The 14297-nt window shown below is 37.7% G+C and overlaps 1 protein-coding gene across 4 annotated transcripts in view; it reads right to left on the bottom strand.

Annotated features, from left to right (window-relative positions):
- The window catches only part of KCNH1 (potassium voltage-gated channel subfamily H member 1), a 191618-nt gene that overhangs the window by 136762 nt on the left and 40559 nt on the right, over positions 1-14297 (bottom strand). For all 4 annotated transcript variants that reach the window (XR_012834696.1, XR_012834697.1, XM_075749184.1 and 1 more), the window contains one exon: positions 12026-12418. Coding sequence is in view for 2 of the 4 variants with exons in the window: in XM_075749184.1 (XP_075605299.1) it covers positions 12026-12418 (393 nt within the window). In the remaining 2 variants the exon portion in view is untranslated. The remainder of the gene's footprint in view (positions 1-12025; positions 12419-14297) is intronic.

Genomic DNA, 14297 nt, shown 5'->3' on the forward strand with positions numbered 1-14297 from the left:
CTGTCACACAGTTTGCAATATTTAGCTCTGACATACCAGGAAGATAAATAAGAAAGGCCAAAAAATACTGGAAGTACCTGATGATTTGTATTTTTTCCGTGTAACAGTGCGTTTCCTATGACTTTACTTTGATATAAGAACTCAAGCACTGATAATCAGTCCTCTGACATTTCTCATGTGGACTACACAAAACTTGACTATTTCAAATATCTCGCTGTCTAATTCCCACATCATATTCTTTTTATGACAGCTTTGTTATCAATGCAGTATTTCTCTACTGATAATAATATTGCTCCCATAAAACAGAATTAAGCCAGCATGTAGGATTTTGTATTGTTAACTTTTAGACAGATTTGCAATTCCACGCACAAGAAGTTAAATAAAAAAAAAATTCAAAGCCATTTGGGGCACTAGAAGATCTGAAAAGCCTTTCATAAAAATCCTTTATCTTTTTGTTTTGTTTTGTTTCCCTATGCCCTCTTATCAAGACTGTTTCATACATAGAAGTCTGATTAAAATTTAAGCAGACTGGTTTAATGAGTATTTCTGGAAATGCGTAATTGCATACTTCTGGTCACCAGCTTTTACTGGAAGTTTGTTTATTCCTGCATAAATACAACTGCTTCAGTACCTTAGGCTGGTTCAATGCACTAGAAGAGATGTTTTATTAAATAATTACATAAAGCATATTGACTCATGTTCCCCAGGACTGCAGCAATGTATTTCCCCTTTATTTCATGAATTTGTCATGATTACATTGACTCATTTTCAGAGGCAGATATAATTTGTTACCTGGGAACACACTATCAATTTCTATTAAGTATTTGGACAAGATGTAACACAACCAGGGGGAGGGGAGTAAAAAGGAAGAACAAAAAGAGAAAACAGCAGCCTTCCTTTAAATCAGAGATATTTGCAGAGATATAGAAGAGATGAAGTGATCTAATCTTTCCATTACTATCTATGTCAAACTTCTCAAGTCACTGATGCAAAAATTCCTTCACAAAGTACAAGTTAATTTCCATTTCCCATTCATTCCATACCCGGCTTTATTTTGTAAAAAATGGAGCAAAACCTTGATGCCAATTCAGAGACTACGACGCATAAGGCCTTCATTTCTGGGGGTGGGGGGAAAGCAGGTGCTTTTGAACACTCAGTATGGAGAGGAAAACCAAAGGGGAGAACACAAAAAACCGTAACGTGATAACCACAGTTTAGAAACTGGGTGTGCAGGTCCCTGAGTGACAAGCACATACAGGGTCTGCACTCTACATATCCGCACACCGACATTACAGCTCAGCCTTCCGGTCTTTTTTCCGCAGGACCAAGGCCTGTTTCTCCCTTTCCTCTTTACAAACTTTAACAGCCAAACAATAATGTTTTACATTTTGAGAGGTCTCCAGTAACGGCCTGCTCTTAGCTTCAGTCTTAAAGCCAGGCTTTTTGATCACACAGTGCTTACAAGTCTCAGGGTAGGGCAAGAAATTTTTCCCTCGCAGTATTCTAAATTCCAGTTTTATTTTTGCTCAAAAATAGTGGTGCAAAACTTTCATCATTCTTTGTCAGTGTGAGTCCTACCAAAGACAAAAATAGTAATGATTCAAGAAGGACTTAAAAGTTTGGAATTTGGTTAATTCTTAATTAAAAAAAAAAAAATTAAAAAAATCAGGGATTAGAAATACTTGCGCGGGGGTGGGTGGGGAAATGACAGAAGGCGAATTCAAGAAATTGGATATGAAAACTGGGAATATAAAATAACATATTTTAAATGAGATTTAAAAACATTTAAGGCAAAGTATTTTGCTTTCAGAGTTTCAGAAGACATTATTTTGCGATCACTGTACTGTTATCCTAATTTTCCCTGTGAAATTCACAAAATGAAAGTTTGTAAAAACATTTAAAATGTGATAGAACTCTATTATTTGGGAGAAAGTGATTCTACCATAGTCTGATCAGAAGTAGAGAGAATGAGGTTTTTTGTATAAAAACATCTTGCGATTATTTACAGAAAATAAATGCTTGATTTTATGATCATCCTTTCAACAATCCAGCACTGAAAGGATGCATTTAATATTCAAATTAGTCACAATATTTCACCTGTCTGCTTTGCCAATAAGATTCTAAAAGTTCAGGAAAAGAAAAAAAAAAATTTGTCTCAGCATTAATAGTATTTTCTATTTGATTTCCTTGGAGGAAAGGATTTGTCTATTCTAAATGGATCAATATGAAGCGGAAGAAATGCCCAGGGAAATAATTATTCATATAACTCTCAAAAACTTCTAAGTGACAGAATTTCAAATGGGTACAAACAATGGAAACTTAATAGACTATTTCACAGATGATATAGTAGGAAAAAAAAAAATCAGACCATTCTCCAAGACTTTAAAATAGTATTTTTTGTCATTAAATTTAGCAAGTAATATTTTAATACTCACAGGAATAGATCTGCTGGATTCAAAATTGACATTTTTAGATTACCTCTTTCTAAAATAGAACTGTACTTTTAGATTACTGTCCATTTTAATGCTCTTATCAGTGCAGATTATTTTGTGCTTTTATCATACAGATGGCTCCAAGATGTCACGCAAAAAGAGCCTGAACTCAATTTACTCCTCTTCATGGGTGTCCCACCCTCTTAGCTCTGCTACTCCTATAACCTTTGAGAGGCAGATTAAGAGAGACCCAGAGCTCCTTCTGCCCAAAGGAAACAGATGGAAGTCAGTTCATAAAGAGCTTGAAATTGCACTACAGGTCCCAAAGAGGCACCCCCAGATGCTCTGCTCTAAAGGATCACCATCAGGAACATCTGTGTGGCAGTCCGGGGAAGGACAAGACTAAGTAATATCCCACAAAGTCCTGTCTGCACCTGGTTTACTCAGAGGCAGTTCCACCTTTTAGGACTGTCTCCAACAGAAACCTTCCCCTGGGGGTATGCAGAAGCTAAGAAATCTGTTATATGGCCAGGGTAGACAAATAGTACATTTTTTTACTATATTTTGTTACAGGGAGAACTTGCGTGCAGCACTTACTTAGATATGCAGCACTTAGTCAAATATGGGAGAAAATGCTGAATTTCACGCAAACTTATATTTCAAATTGTTTGAAGTGAATGACACTAAATATTCTACCGTTGACATCTGCATATACTTGTTGATAAATATTTAATAGGTTGGCAGGTTTACTTTCATTGCCAGCGATGGCTGAGGCATAAAAATGGAAGAATCAGTAGCGAGTCCCCTCCAAACCAAAGGGCAAAGCTTAAAGCATTGAGAGCCAGAAGAAATAATGCTGTATTCGCTGACTGAGCAAACCTGAATGTCAAAACCCCTTAAAATAATAGACACAACCACTCCCCCTTCCTCTCCTCGTATGCAATCTTTGTAGAGTGGAACTGTACCTCAAAAACAACATAAAAACAGACCAGCCTCAGCCCTAGAAGAAAGCAGGACCCACATTTTACATTCAGAGAGAATGCTTCCTAAGTTTGTCCATGAAATACCACCAAAAGTAAATTTCCATGTATAATTTGTCATTAATTAGACCTATTCGCTAGATACTGTGCACATTTACACAGATTTTCTTTTGTATCTCCTTGTTTTCTGTGAGACATGATCTACTGTCAGTGCACCCCTTGCCTTGCACTGGTATCTCAGCCATGTACATAATCTTTCCAAACATACGATCCAGGATATCCATGTTTTGGCTCTAGCTTTGCATCAAACAGCATTAGATTTGTGCCATTACTTCCATATCCATAAAAAGAAATAGAGAAGAGACACTGTCATGAAGTACTTTGTGACGTGTTTTGAAAACATAAAGGTTGTAAGCAGAGTAATTATTAGTTACTTGTGTCATTATGGTCCCCAAGGACGGTAACCAGTGGACACTACAGTCCTAATCGCTGTACAAATAAAAAACAGTTGCTGCTGTTCATTTGCCATGCAAAATTAAATTCAACTCAATTCATCGAATAATAAAATTCCACCTAGAAAAACAAAATACAAATTGTTTAAAGAACAGCAATAAAAATTAACTACAGCCCAAATAAAAAAGTTATAAATAATTCATTTTCCCTTCCAAAGAAGATGTAGGATGAACAACGTTAGAAAAGAACTAAAATGCAACTTTCATCCCACCTCCTACAGCTATAGTAGCACTAGCACTGTCATAGTAGATTCAATCTGCATGACAGTATTCACTTTTTAGGCCATTATTTACTTTCCATGTGTACAGAGAGAAAACGGACTTAACCCAAGCATTAAGATTTTTTCTAGGCTCAAAGGAAGTATAATTTACTTCCTACTTACTATCTATTTTAAAAATGAGAAATAGTCAGTATTGGCACAAATCTGTTTTAAGTTTTCCAGCATTTAAATATGGAACTGCTAAAGTTCAGACTTCATCTCAATTAAAGGGAGATGCAGGAGACTAAAAGCTAACCATTAAAAGAATGAGAACGAAACAGAACAAAAAAAAAAATATTAATTATTTATTCAAAAAAGGGAGGCAATGAACCGAATTTATCACTACCATAAGTGAGGCAAAAGCCATGGAGAGCACTGCCTTCTTTCTTGGCATTTGATTTTGAAGTCAGCTGTGCCGCAGGCTGGCTCTGCAGTAACATGGCAGCCCTGTCAGGTCATTATTAGGACTTCTCATTTTTGTTATTTGCCTCTTCTGATTTTCTTAATTAGGTCTGAGAACATGACCTTTCCTACCGATTGCCATCTTTAGCTGCCAGCAGATGAGATAACGTTATGCGCACAGGTCAAAATCAATATCTACACCCTCTGGTTACTGCTGTGGTTTTCAGCACTGAAGAAAGCAGATCTCTAGGCTCACAAAGCTTATTTTAGTCAGACATCTGTGAGCTTGGTTAGAATCGAGGGAGAACCAGTAATAATTCATGTATAAGAGCATAGGGTGTGAGAAGAGATGGAAAGGCTGATTTTTCAGTTATAAAACTATGTTTATGCTTGCCTTACACACATATATGCACACTCAGAAAACCAACCAATCCAGGAAACAAAGTATTTTCTTTTTTTTTTTCCACTTTGAGAGGAAGAACAAGGATAAAGATAACATAGATTACAAAAGTAATCTAAAGAAATCCCACTGTCCACAGTATCAAATAAAAAATTTACCCCTAACAGACAGCAACCTGACTCCCAATGCTTCCGATTCAAAGAAGCCGTCAGTTCCAGAAGCTTTTTACTTATCCCAAAGAGGCGAAACACCCAAATAAGATTTAGTATTACTGGCATCTAATACCACTCCATCTTTCCAATTCTAATCCAATCCCTAATATGAAATAGACTATAAAGCAACCATTTAGCTACTCAAATAAATACCCTTTGCCATCTCATCTGACTTTCTGCCTCAGATCGATACAAGTATGCTGAATGGGAGAAAAAGAACAGAATAACTGATCCCTGTCTCTGAAACATGCTTCCCTTTATATGCAGGGTAAGTATCACTCTTAACAGCAGCTTTTTGAAATAATTCAGAATCTAATACATTCAATTAGCTCTCCTTCTTGGACAAAGGCTATCACCATACATTATCACTGAAAATGTAATTCAGCTTTTTAATTCTTTTAGCCTTATACAGATTGAATAGCTTATGTAGACTACTATTCTCTCTTTAACGGTATGATAAATCGTCATGCTTTTCAAAGCTATGAAGAAGTAGCCCTGAAAGCCAATAACACCCTTACTTATCTGTGACTTAGCAAAAAGACTAATCTGAACATTAGTGCAGAAGAGGAGCTAATTGGCAATTTAACAGCCACAGCAGAACCTATGGAGTAGGTGTTGGGCAGGGACACGGCAACACATCCTTCTCTGGTGTTCTGTTTGGGAGGGCCTATCCATCAGCAGACAGCGTAGATGTCTCCGAGCCACCAAGGTGTATGAACCTGGGGGAGACCAGGGAAGCAAGCAGAATTGAAATTAACTAAACACCTTAAGCAGGCTCGGAGTAGAGGAGAGAATTTAACCCTAAATGGGTTAAATGGCAGAAGACCTCTGTGGCACCTCTATACAACACCAACACAATTTGGAAAACAGAGGATTTAGGGGGAAAAGGCAGCCTGCCCCTTGAGAGGGTAGCATAAAACAGGCACTTCATTAGTAGCATGGAGATTGGGTTTTTAAGGAGGGAAGTTAGAGAAACTTGTATTTGATTGAAAAAAATGGGAGAAAAAAAACCTTAGACAATAAAGAGACACAACCTGAATCAAATCCTGTGAACAGTAAATGCTTCTTTGCCTCCCTGGTTTATATCCTGGCAGCCTGCTTTACCCCAAGAATCTGCTTCACCCCATTTGCATTTCCGCAAATACTTCTTCCACCTCCCTGCCTGTTGAGTCATTCCTGCCTGGCACAGCCCCTTGGGACCATGCTGTGGTACAGAGGCACCTACAAAAGTCAGATGAGCAACCCTACTCCTCCATGACCACCTTTCCTTTCCTTTCCTTTGCACTCCCCTTCTTCCACAGGTCAAGGCCCACAAGCTCCTTCTGAAGCTCCCAACACCACTTACGAGCCACACCAACCACCCCCCTAGCCTTGATCCGAAGGGACCCCTTATTTCTCCGAGGTCTCTCACAAGGGGACACCCAACCAAGCAAACCTCCACCACCACCACGCCCCCAACCCAAGGCCCATGCTCCAGCCCTCCCACTGCCCCACCTGGGTACAGTAACCCGATGGCTTGATTCTTCCCCAGAAGCACCAAGGAGTCACTCAGTCTGGGAGGTCTCACTAATCCCTTCTCATCTACTTTCATCACGTCCAAGAACCACAATTCACCAACATTTCCTCTATGCCTGGATCATATTTAGCTGCTTTGTTATAAGCATTACATAGAAAGTAAGTTATGACTACTTTAATTGTAATTAGACACAGAAAAATATTCATTATCAGATTTATTAATAGACTCACATGCAAAACACAGTATTGCCTAATTGGACAGATCCAAATACGAGAGGTGAACTACACACTGTTTCAGAAACATTTCATATTATAAAGCTGTTTACAGATTAAAAGACTTTAAAAAATTATATTTTCCAGTTTGCAAAATTAATCTAACCCAAAATATTTCTTTATGGCCCCCTGTTTATGCCATAAAACTATAAATATGATAATTTATTCCGTTGCCCCTTATTGCAAACAAATGATAAAACAAGCCTAGGGAAGTTGCTTGCTTTTCAGTGTAGCTATTTCAGTAATTCCTAGATAGCTAATTTGTATTAGCATGAGAGATTATTCTACTAATAAGGTTTAAATTAATCTATTGCAAAAGTACTGCCTCAGAGAGTTGCCAACAATCTGACCAGCAACACATTCATTTTTTCCTCTCTCACAACTCGCTGTTTACTTTCCAGCTACACCATGCTCACTTAGCACTAAATAGCTTAATTTACTTCTATTACTTCTGTATTGTGTTTTTTCTGGGACTTTTTTTATCATCATAAATTTTGTCCATTCAAAGCTGTGTATCTTCTTTGCCTGCATGCTAGCTTCTCTCTTATTCATCCACTTAAATAAACACCAGATCATTTCTATTGAATACATCTATTGAATGATCTTTTACCATGCATTTATTTCTCTTCTACCTCAACTAATAAGAGTGATATATGGTTCTCAATTTGGCATCAGCCAACAATTGATCATAGTGTTCCGTTCAAATACGGATAGCAATTACTACTACAAACTCCCTATTTCAGAGATTTATATGGTGGTGACAGGGCTGGATTCCACTCCTACCATGAGATTTCACAACAACAGTGTCACATGTAATAAGTCAAATTTTTTCCAATATAAATTATATCTTATGGTATTATGGCTGAAAACCACAGTATAAAATTGCTCAAGCTGACACTGCAAAAATATGCTTCAACTTGCCTTTGGAATTCAAAGTCTTAAATTGCATTGTTCTTGGCAAAAACTGTGGAATGTTCTTTAAGCCTGTTTTTTATTAAATCTACTGATTGATGTCCAAACACAAAAAGATAACATTATCCCACAAAGTAGGTGGTATTTCCTTATGTGAGGAATAATACTAATTACTGTAAAGGATTACTGACAAATGTTATTATGATCATTCAAAAGAGACTCATACCACATGTTTTAAGAGCTGTGTAAATTTTAGAGCAATATTTTCTTTTCTTACGCACACTATACTACAGCATGATATATTGTCTTAACAGTAGAAAGTCTAAGCCTAGCATTAAGCTGATTCGTCAGTCAGTAGAATATTTTCTTTTCTTGAAGTTCTATGGCAGGTCACTAAAGTAATTCGTATTTAACCGTATAATTAGCTTCCCATATAGAAAAAGCCAGGAGAAACATTTATAACTTTTCTTTCATTTGGGTAACAATGGAAATTTCTCTACAGCTATTCATTCCTTCATTTGCTGAATTCTGCTCATGTCTGAATATGAGATACTCTACTGTCTCTTTGAGCACAGCATTTGAGATGAGAAGCTTCATACATTCTCATTTAATTATATGGCCTTCAACAAAGACATTAATGTTTTTTCTTTCCTCTTCCATCTTAGAATGAGGCTATTCATACTTAAGTGCCCCTTGTATTAATTGTAGTTATTAATAGTTGCATTGATTAATAGTTAATGAATTCAAAGTATTTTTTTCCACAAAAATATTCTCAACAGTGCGGAGAGGAAACTGGAATTTCAATATTAAAAAATGTGAATTGAAAACATACTAATGTTCCAAACTGCAACAAACCCAAAGAATTTTGAAATTGCCTGAAAAACACGGAAGTCACACTCAATTTTGTTTCAAGAAAATATTTTCCATTATATCTTATAATGGAATAATGAAGTAAATTGAAAAACAAGAAGTTACTTCAAAATAGAAAAAAATTCAACATCAGAATTTTTTTAAATTAGTATCTGCTTGTCAAAAATATTTATCACCTCTAGTTTTATATATTATAATTAATCTTATATTGGTGGATCACTTTAGAGATGACAAAAATGTTTTCGCTATTAATCTATCAAGAGCTAAGTGATGGGACAGTCCCCAAATTACCCAGAGCCAGAAGAGCCTCAACGCTCTGTGTACACAGCTTTGTACTTCTTCAGCTCCAGGTCCTGGGTCCCTTGCAAATCAATTCATCATCTCTATCACAGTAATTACAGCATTCTTAAAAACAAATTGACTTGTCAAGTTAGCTCCTCCATGACATCCTCAGTGTTTTCAGTGACGTTTCTTTTAACAGAGAATGACAGCAGGCAGAAAAAACAGTAAGCTTCCACCTGCCCCAGTCCTCCTTCACTATAGGGACTGCAACAAAGCCACGGTTCTATGCCTCCTGTTTAAAATCATATATGGAAAACACCAAAACTGAAAAATAGCAATTCATATTCTTCGTCTCATTTTAGCACCACTGTTGACACTGAGCATCATCTAATCTCTGGCAATTTTTTTTAAGAGTATTCGCATTAGGAATAAAAAAAAAAAAAAAAAAAAAAAAGAAATCCCACAGCCGCCATGGTCACCTACTAACTCTGATGACTCCGAGGGAATTCCCTTTAGCAAAATCAAAGTGACACATGGATGACGACCCAGTTTGGCTGCTTGTAACTTGAGCAGTGCAGCCTCACAGCTGACTTAATCCAACTGTGAAGTAATACGGTGTGTAATCCAGGGTGAAAGACAGGTAACATTTAAACCAGCAAGTTTGAAAGAAAGTGAGTTGACCCACAAGGAAATGCTCTACACAACAGAGAAGAACATATAAGGCAAACCCTTTCTACTTTCAAGACTTCTTGAATGTGGCTTTTTTCTGCTTTAATAAAAGGTTATCTTTCTCTCAACAGAGATCATGAAACAGTGATCAGCATATGTTGATGAAACAGCGATCAGCATATATTGTCCCAGATCCCCACCTGATGTGCACTACATAATTCTGCTGGCATTGCTGGCAAAGCCCCTCAGGTCCTGTAAACCAGTCTGTGAGCCCTTAATAGAAGTACAGCAATGTGCACCAGTGGAAACTCTGCTCTAATGACCCTGCGATGATTTATACCAGCTAAATGTCAGAACCCACTAGGGGAAATAGAGATGAACAGTCGTGAAAGGACAGCATCAAGGAAAATGTTTTTTTCCCTTGGGCACAATAGCTAGAATAACTAAAACTAACACTGTTGTACTGATAAAGGAGACTGTTGAAGAGCCATAGGAAAACTGAAGTACCAATCAGCTCCTCATTGTTGCAAGGCAACGCTGAGACAGAGAACCTGGAGAAAATCAAACTCACACAACAAGAATTTCTCTGCAGAATTGCTACCATGAGTCTGAGAGTGCCTGTGCTCATCTCAAGGGCTGTCACAGCCACTGGTATAGACATTTTCCTCAGGGAGGTTCTGTAGGACACATCACCAGTCTAGAGTTGTGAAATGTTCCTCCAGCAAAATCATCAGCAGGTTGCTACTATCTGCAGTGGGTGAGAAAAGCTTCCTTTTTTTTTTTTTTTGTCTCTTGCTTTTTTTGCTGCTTTCTTTTTTTTTTTAATTTTTTTTTTTTTTAATTCTTTCAGTCTAAATGTCAGAAACTGACGTATGGCCACTCCTTCTATTGCTTTATCAGTGCCACAGCAAAGCAATATGTGAAAGCCTTGCACAGTAATCTGCAGCCTGGGTCCTCTTTATGACAAACAAATATTTAAGGACAGGTCTCACAAGGGTTTTTTGCTTGATCTCATTTGTGTTATTTCAGTCTGTAGCTTTATATAAAATGAAAACCACTCTAGGGAATGAAATATCAAATAACGTTATGTTTTTACCACTGCATCCAATAGTTTGCCTACTTGTACTAAAGTCATTGAGCAAAATACTTTAAATTTGATAAAAACCTGTGTAGCGTATTTTTACAAAAGTAATGTGGTTTTATGTTTTTACCCAGATATTTCACGTAGTATAATTTTCTCAGAATAGCTAGCGTGTCCTTTATAACTTGGAAAAATTTAAAATAACTCATAAAAATTCAATTTTACAGGCTAAATGTTAAATACTAACCACTGATGAGATGTGCATATACGTTAGAGGTTTAGTATGTGTCACAGATAAATACAGACACGTAATTAGTTGATGGTATGGTTTTATAATGTAATTAAAAAGTGGACTGTTACAATCCTCTTTAAGGTTTTATTAACAATTCATAAACTCTATGAACTATTTAGGCATGGAACCTTAACATTTAGTTTAGGACTATTTTCTTGGCAGCCTGACCCAGTAGGAGAATAAGCAGTTAAAACAGGGTAGTATTGTGGCTTTAAGTGTCTGAATGTTAGTTCTTTTGCTGGCTTAGGACCTGTTCCCAAAGAAATAAGCAAGAATTAAGGAGTCTAGATTTCCAGATTTCTCCCTATCCTTTCTTCTAATTATGGAATTACCAAACAAGCATCAAAACAGCATCTTCGATTGCTTCACCTTCCTCTAAAAATAACTGTTGCCAAGCCATGCATGGATCACCAGATACCCACACAGTACTTTCTGTTGGTCCAAGAAGATGTTAGCAAGTCACTGCCTGCCTCTTTGCCAGCTGCTATATTGTATTAGAAGCAGTTGAGAAACGTGTATTATACTTTCCAATCGTTCGTGTGAAGAACTGCCATTAGAAGACATACCCTGTTCAGTCAACAAGGAAAGCAAGAGAACCCTGCCCCAAGGAACGGCTCAAGCTATTCGTGGTAAGTCACGTGAAGCAGTTTGCCTCAGTGCTCAGTACAGAGGTCCTGCTGTCTGCTTCTGCCTGTCCTCCTGAACTCTGAGGATGTAGAATTAAGGAAAATAAATGTGGATTTCTGACACCAAAAACCTCAGCCTCTCCCAGTGCTGTTAAAAACAGATCCTTCTGGCTAGGACTCATCAGCAAACCTCTGCAGCTACTAAAGACATGGGTACACTAATTCAATACACTTAAAAGCGTCCATTTCTTTCTTTTCTCCCCCACCCCCAACCATTAAGTAATAATTAAGGAACTAGTATACTGACCTCATCGACATTCTCAAATGCATTGATGACATCATACGGCAAGCATGAGAGCAGATCAATCACAAACCAGGTCTTCAAGTAATTCATGCGAATCAGTTTTGGGTCAGAGATCACCTCTCCTGCTGGCCCCACAAAGGTGGTATGGAAATTAAGCACAATGTCTACCAAAAAAATTACATCTACAATGCTGTCGACTACTAGCCATGCCACATTGTTCTGTTTGGTTTTAAAGGAGACATTGTAAGGGACCAAAATAGCCGTGTAGAAAGTTAAAATCAAGATGATCCAATCCCAGGTAGTCTTGAAAACACAATAATGCAAAATTATATGTGGTGGAGTCTTTGGTGCCTCTTGTTTGTACTGCGGGAGGATTTCAGAGCCCAGCTGCAGTACCTGTAGTGACAGAGATTTCAGGAGAAAAAGAAAACATGTTTAATTTTTTAGCGTTATTTTTCACATCATAGATTCTCAAGCTCAGTACAGCAGTTGATAAAAACTCATGTCCATTAACTCCATTACCATTACCACCAAATGGTAAGCAAGTCAGGGAAAGTATTCTGTTAAACAAATCAGCATCAACCTAAGAACAGTTGTTGTTTCTTTTAATGCCATTAATTATTTTTTGACACTAAGCCTAATGTGCTGGATCTCCCAGGCATATAGAGAAGAGACAGCTCCTTCAGCAGTCTAAACAGATGAGACGGATAAGTGACACATAAGGCACCTGCAAATAGAAATCAATGGCAAAACCAGGAACAAACCCACAACTTCTGAGCTCCAGCCCAGCACCGGGACCACTGGACCACATTGTTTTTCAGCATTGCCTATTTAACTCTTCACTGTGCTGTATCTGAAATAGTCTTATACTACAATCTATCATGAATGCACAGGCCTTTATTCCTCTCCTCTGGGCCATGCAGGACCAAAGCCTATGGATAACTATCATTAGCCTCAATAAACTCATCTTGAACTTTAACTTTTCACTGAGAGAAGATCAGTGTCTTCACTATCTGATGGTGCACAGTCACGTTACAATGCAGTTGGGTCTGAATTGAATTCAGCGCTGAAAAAAGTGCTACAGCAAAAGTTGAACGGTCAGCATGTGCTTTAAACCCTGGACCTCAAGCTGAGCACATGCTCCAAGTGTTTTGCGTAACTGCAATCTTGATCAATGCTGCCCATTTTAAGTCTACTATCTCTCCAGTTCTGCACACTAGTGCAAAAAGAGTACAATCATGTATTTAATTCTTGGGAACTAAAGTTTCTTTTACAAACCTATGAACAAGAATGTGTTCGTTTACATCTATGGATATACATGAGGGTGAAACCAACATGAAGGATCTGTCTCCAAATAAAGACAAATTAAATTTTAAAATTAAATTTACTCTGGATGAGTTATGGGTGAAAACTGAAAAGATGATGGAGGTTTGCTTGAGCGAGATATGTTTGCTAATGCCAAACTGATAGAACCTGGGAACAATATTTAGGAGCATGGTGCTTTTTTTCACATTTATTTACACAGACTTCAGAGCAATATGGAGCGGAGAAGGAAATTAAATGGCCACCTTCTCAGGGAAGAGATCAGACAACATAGCTATAATAGGAGGATGCCTTCCTTTCATGCTCTTTATCTCAGCTTTTTTAACGTCAATTATTTAGACATGGATTTTTATCTGCAGGCTTTTCTGAGTGCTTTTTGTTATTCTTTTTTTGGTGAACTGGTGGGCTTTCTTCCAACAGATGAAGCCAAAGGGGACAAAAGAAAACAATCAGCTACAAGAGTCCTACTTTGACAAAACAGCCTCAGATCAAGTTCCCCGCTGCTTTGAACCTCACATAATCACTTACTCTTGTGCACAACAGGGTGAGACACTGTCAGATCACAGTCCCTTGCACATGTGTAAATGACAATGGGAGTTGCAAGCCTGCTGACTTTGAGCTCAGTATGTTCTCCAGAAGTAGCATGACCTGCTCTGAGACCTGCATGTTAGCACAGAGGCATCAACAGTTAGAAAAAAAACAAGATGACTTAGTATTTTTGTTTCACTGAGTTTCTGGAATGACAGCAAAGAGAGAAAAGGAACATTTTCCCCTAAGTACAACCCACGCAGACCAAACTAGGCATGAAACATGGCCACTGCACTATTAGAGTACTCTGCCACTCCTGACCCTGATTCACACAAGTTCTCCATACTAAAAAAACAAAAACCAACCCCAAACAAAACCAAAAAAGTTGCCTTGTGGTGAGAGGAGCTGGAAGGAGCACAACACA

This window comes from Balearica regulorum, chromosome 3, assembly GCF_011004875.1.
Source record: "Balearica regulorum gibbericeps isolate bBalReg1 chromosome 3, bBalReg1.pri, whole genome shotgun sequence".
In the NCBI taxonomy this organism is placed as follows: domain Eukaryota; kingdom Metazoa; phylum Chordata; class Aves; order Gruiformes; family Gruidae; genus Balearica; species Balearica regulorum.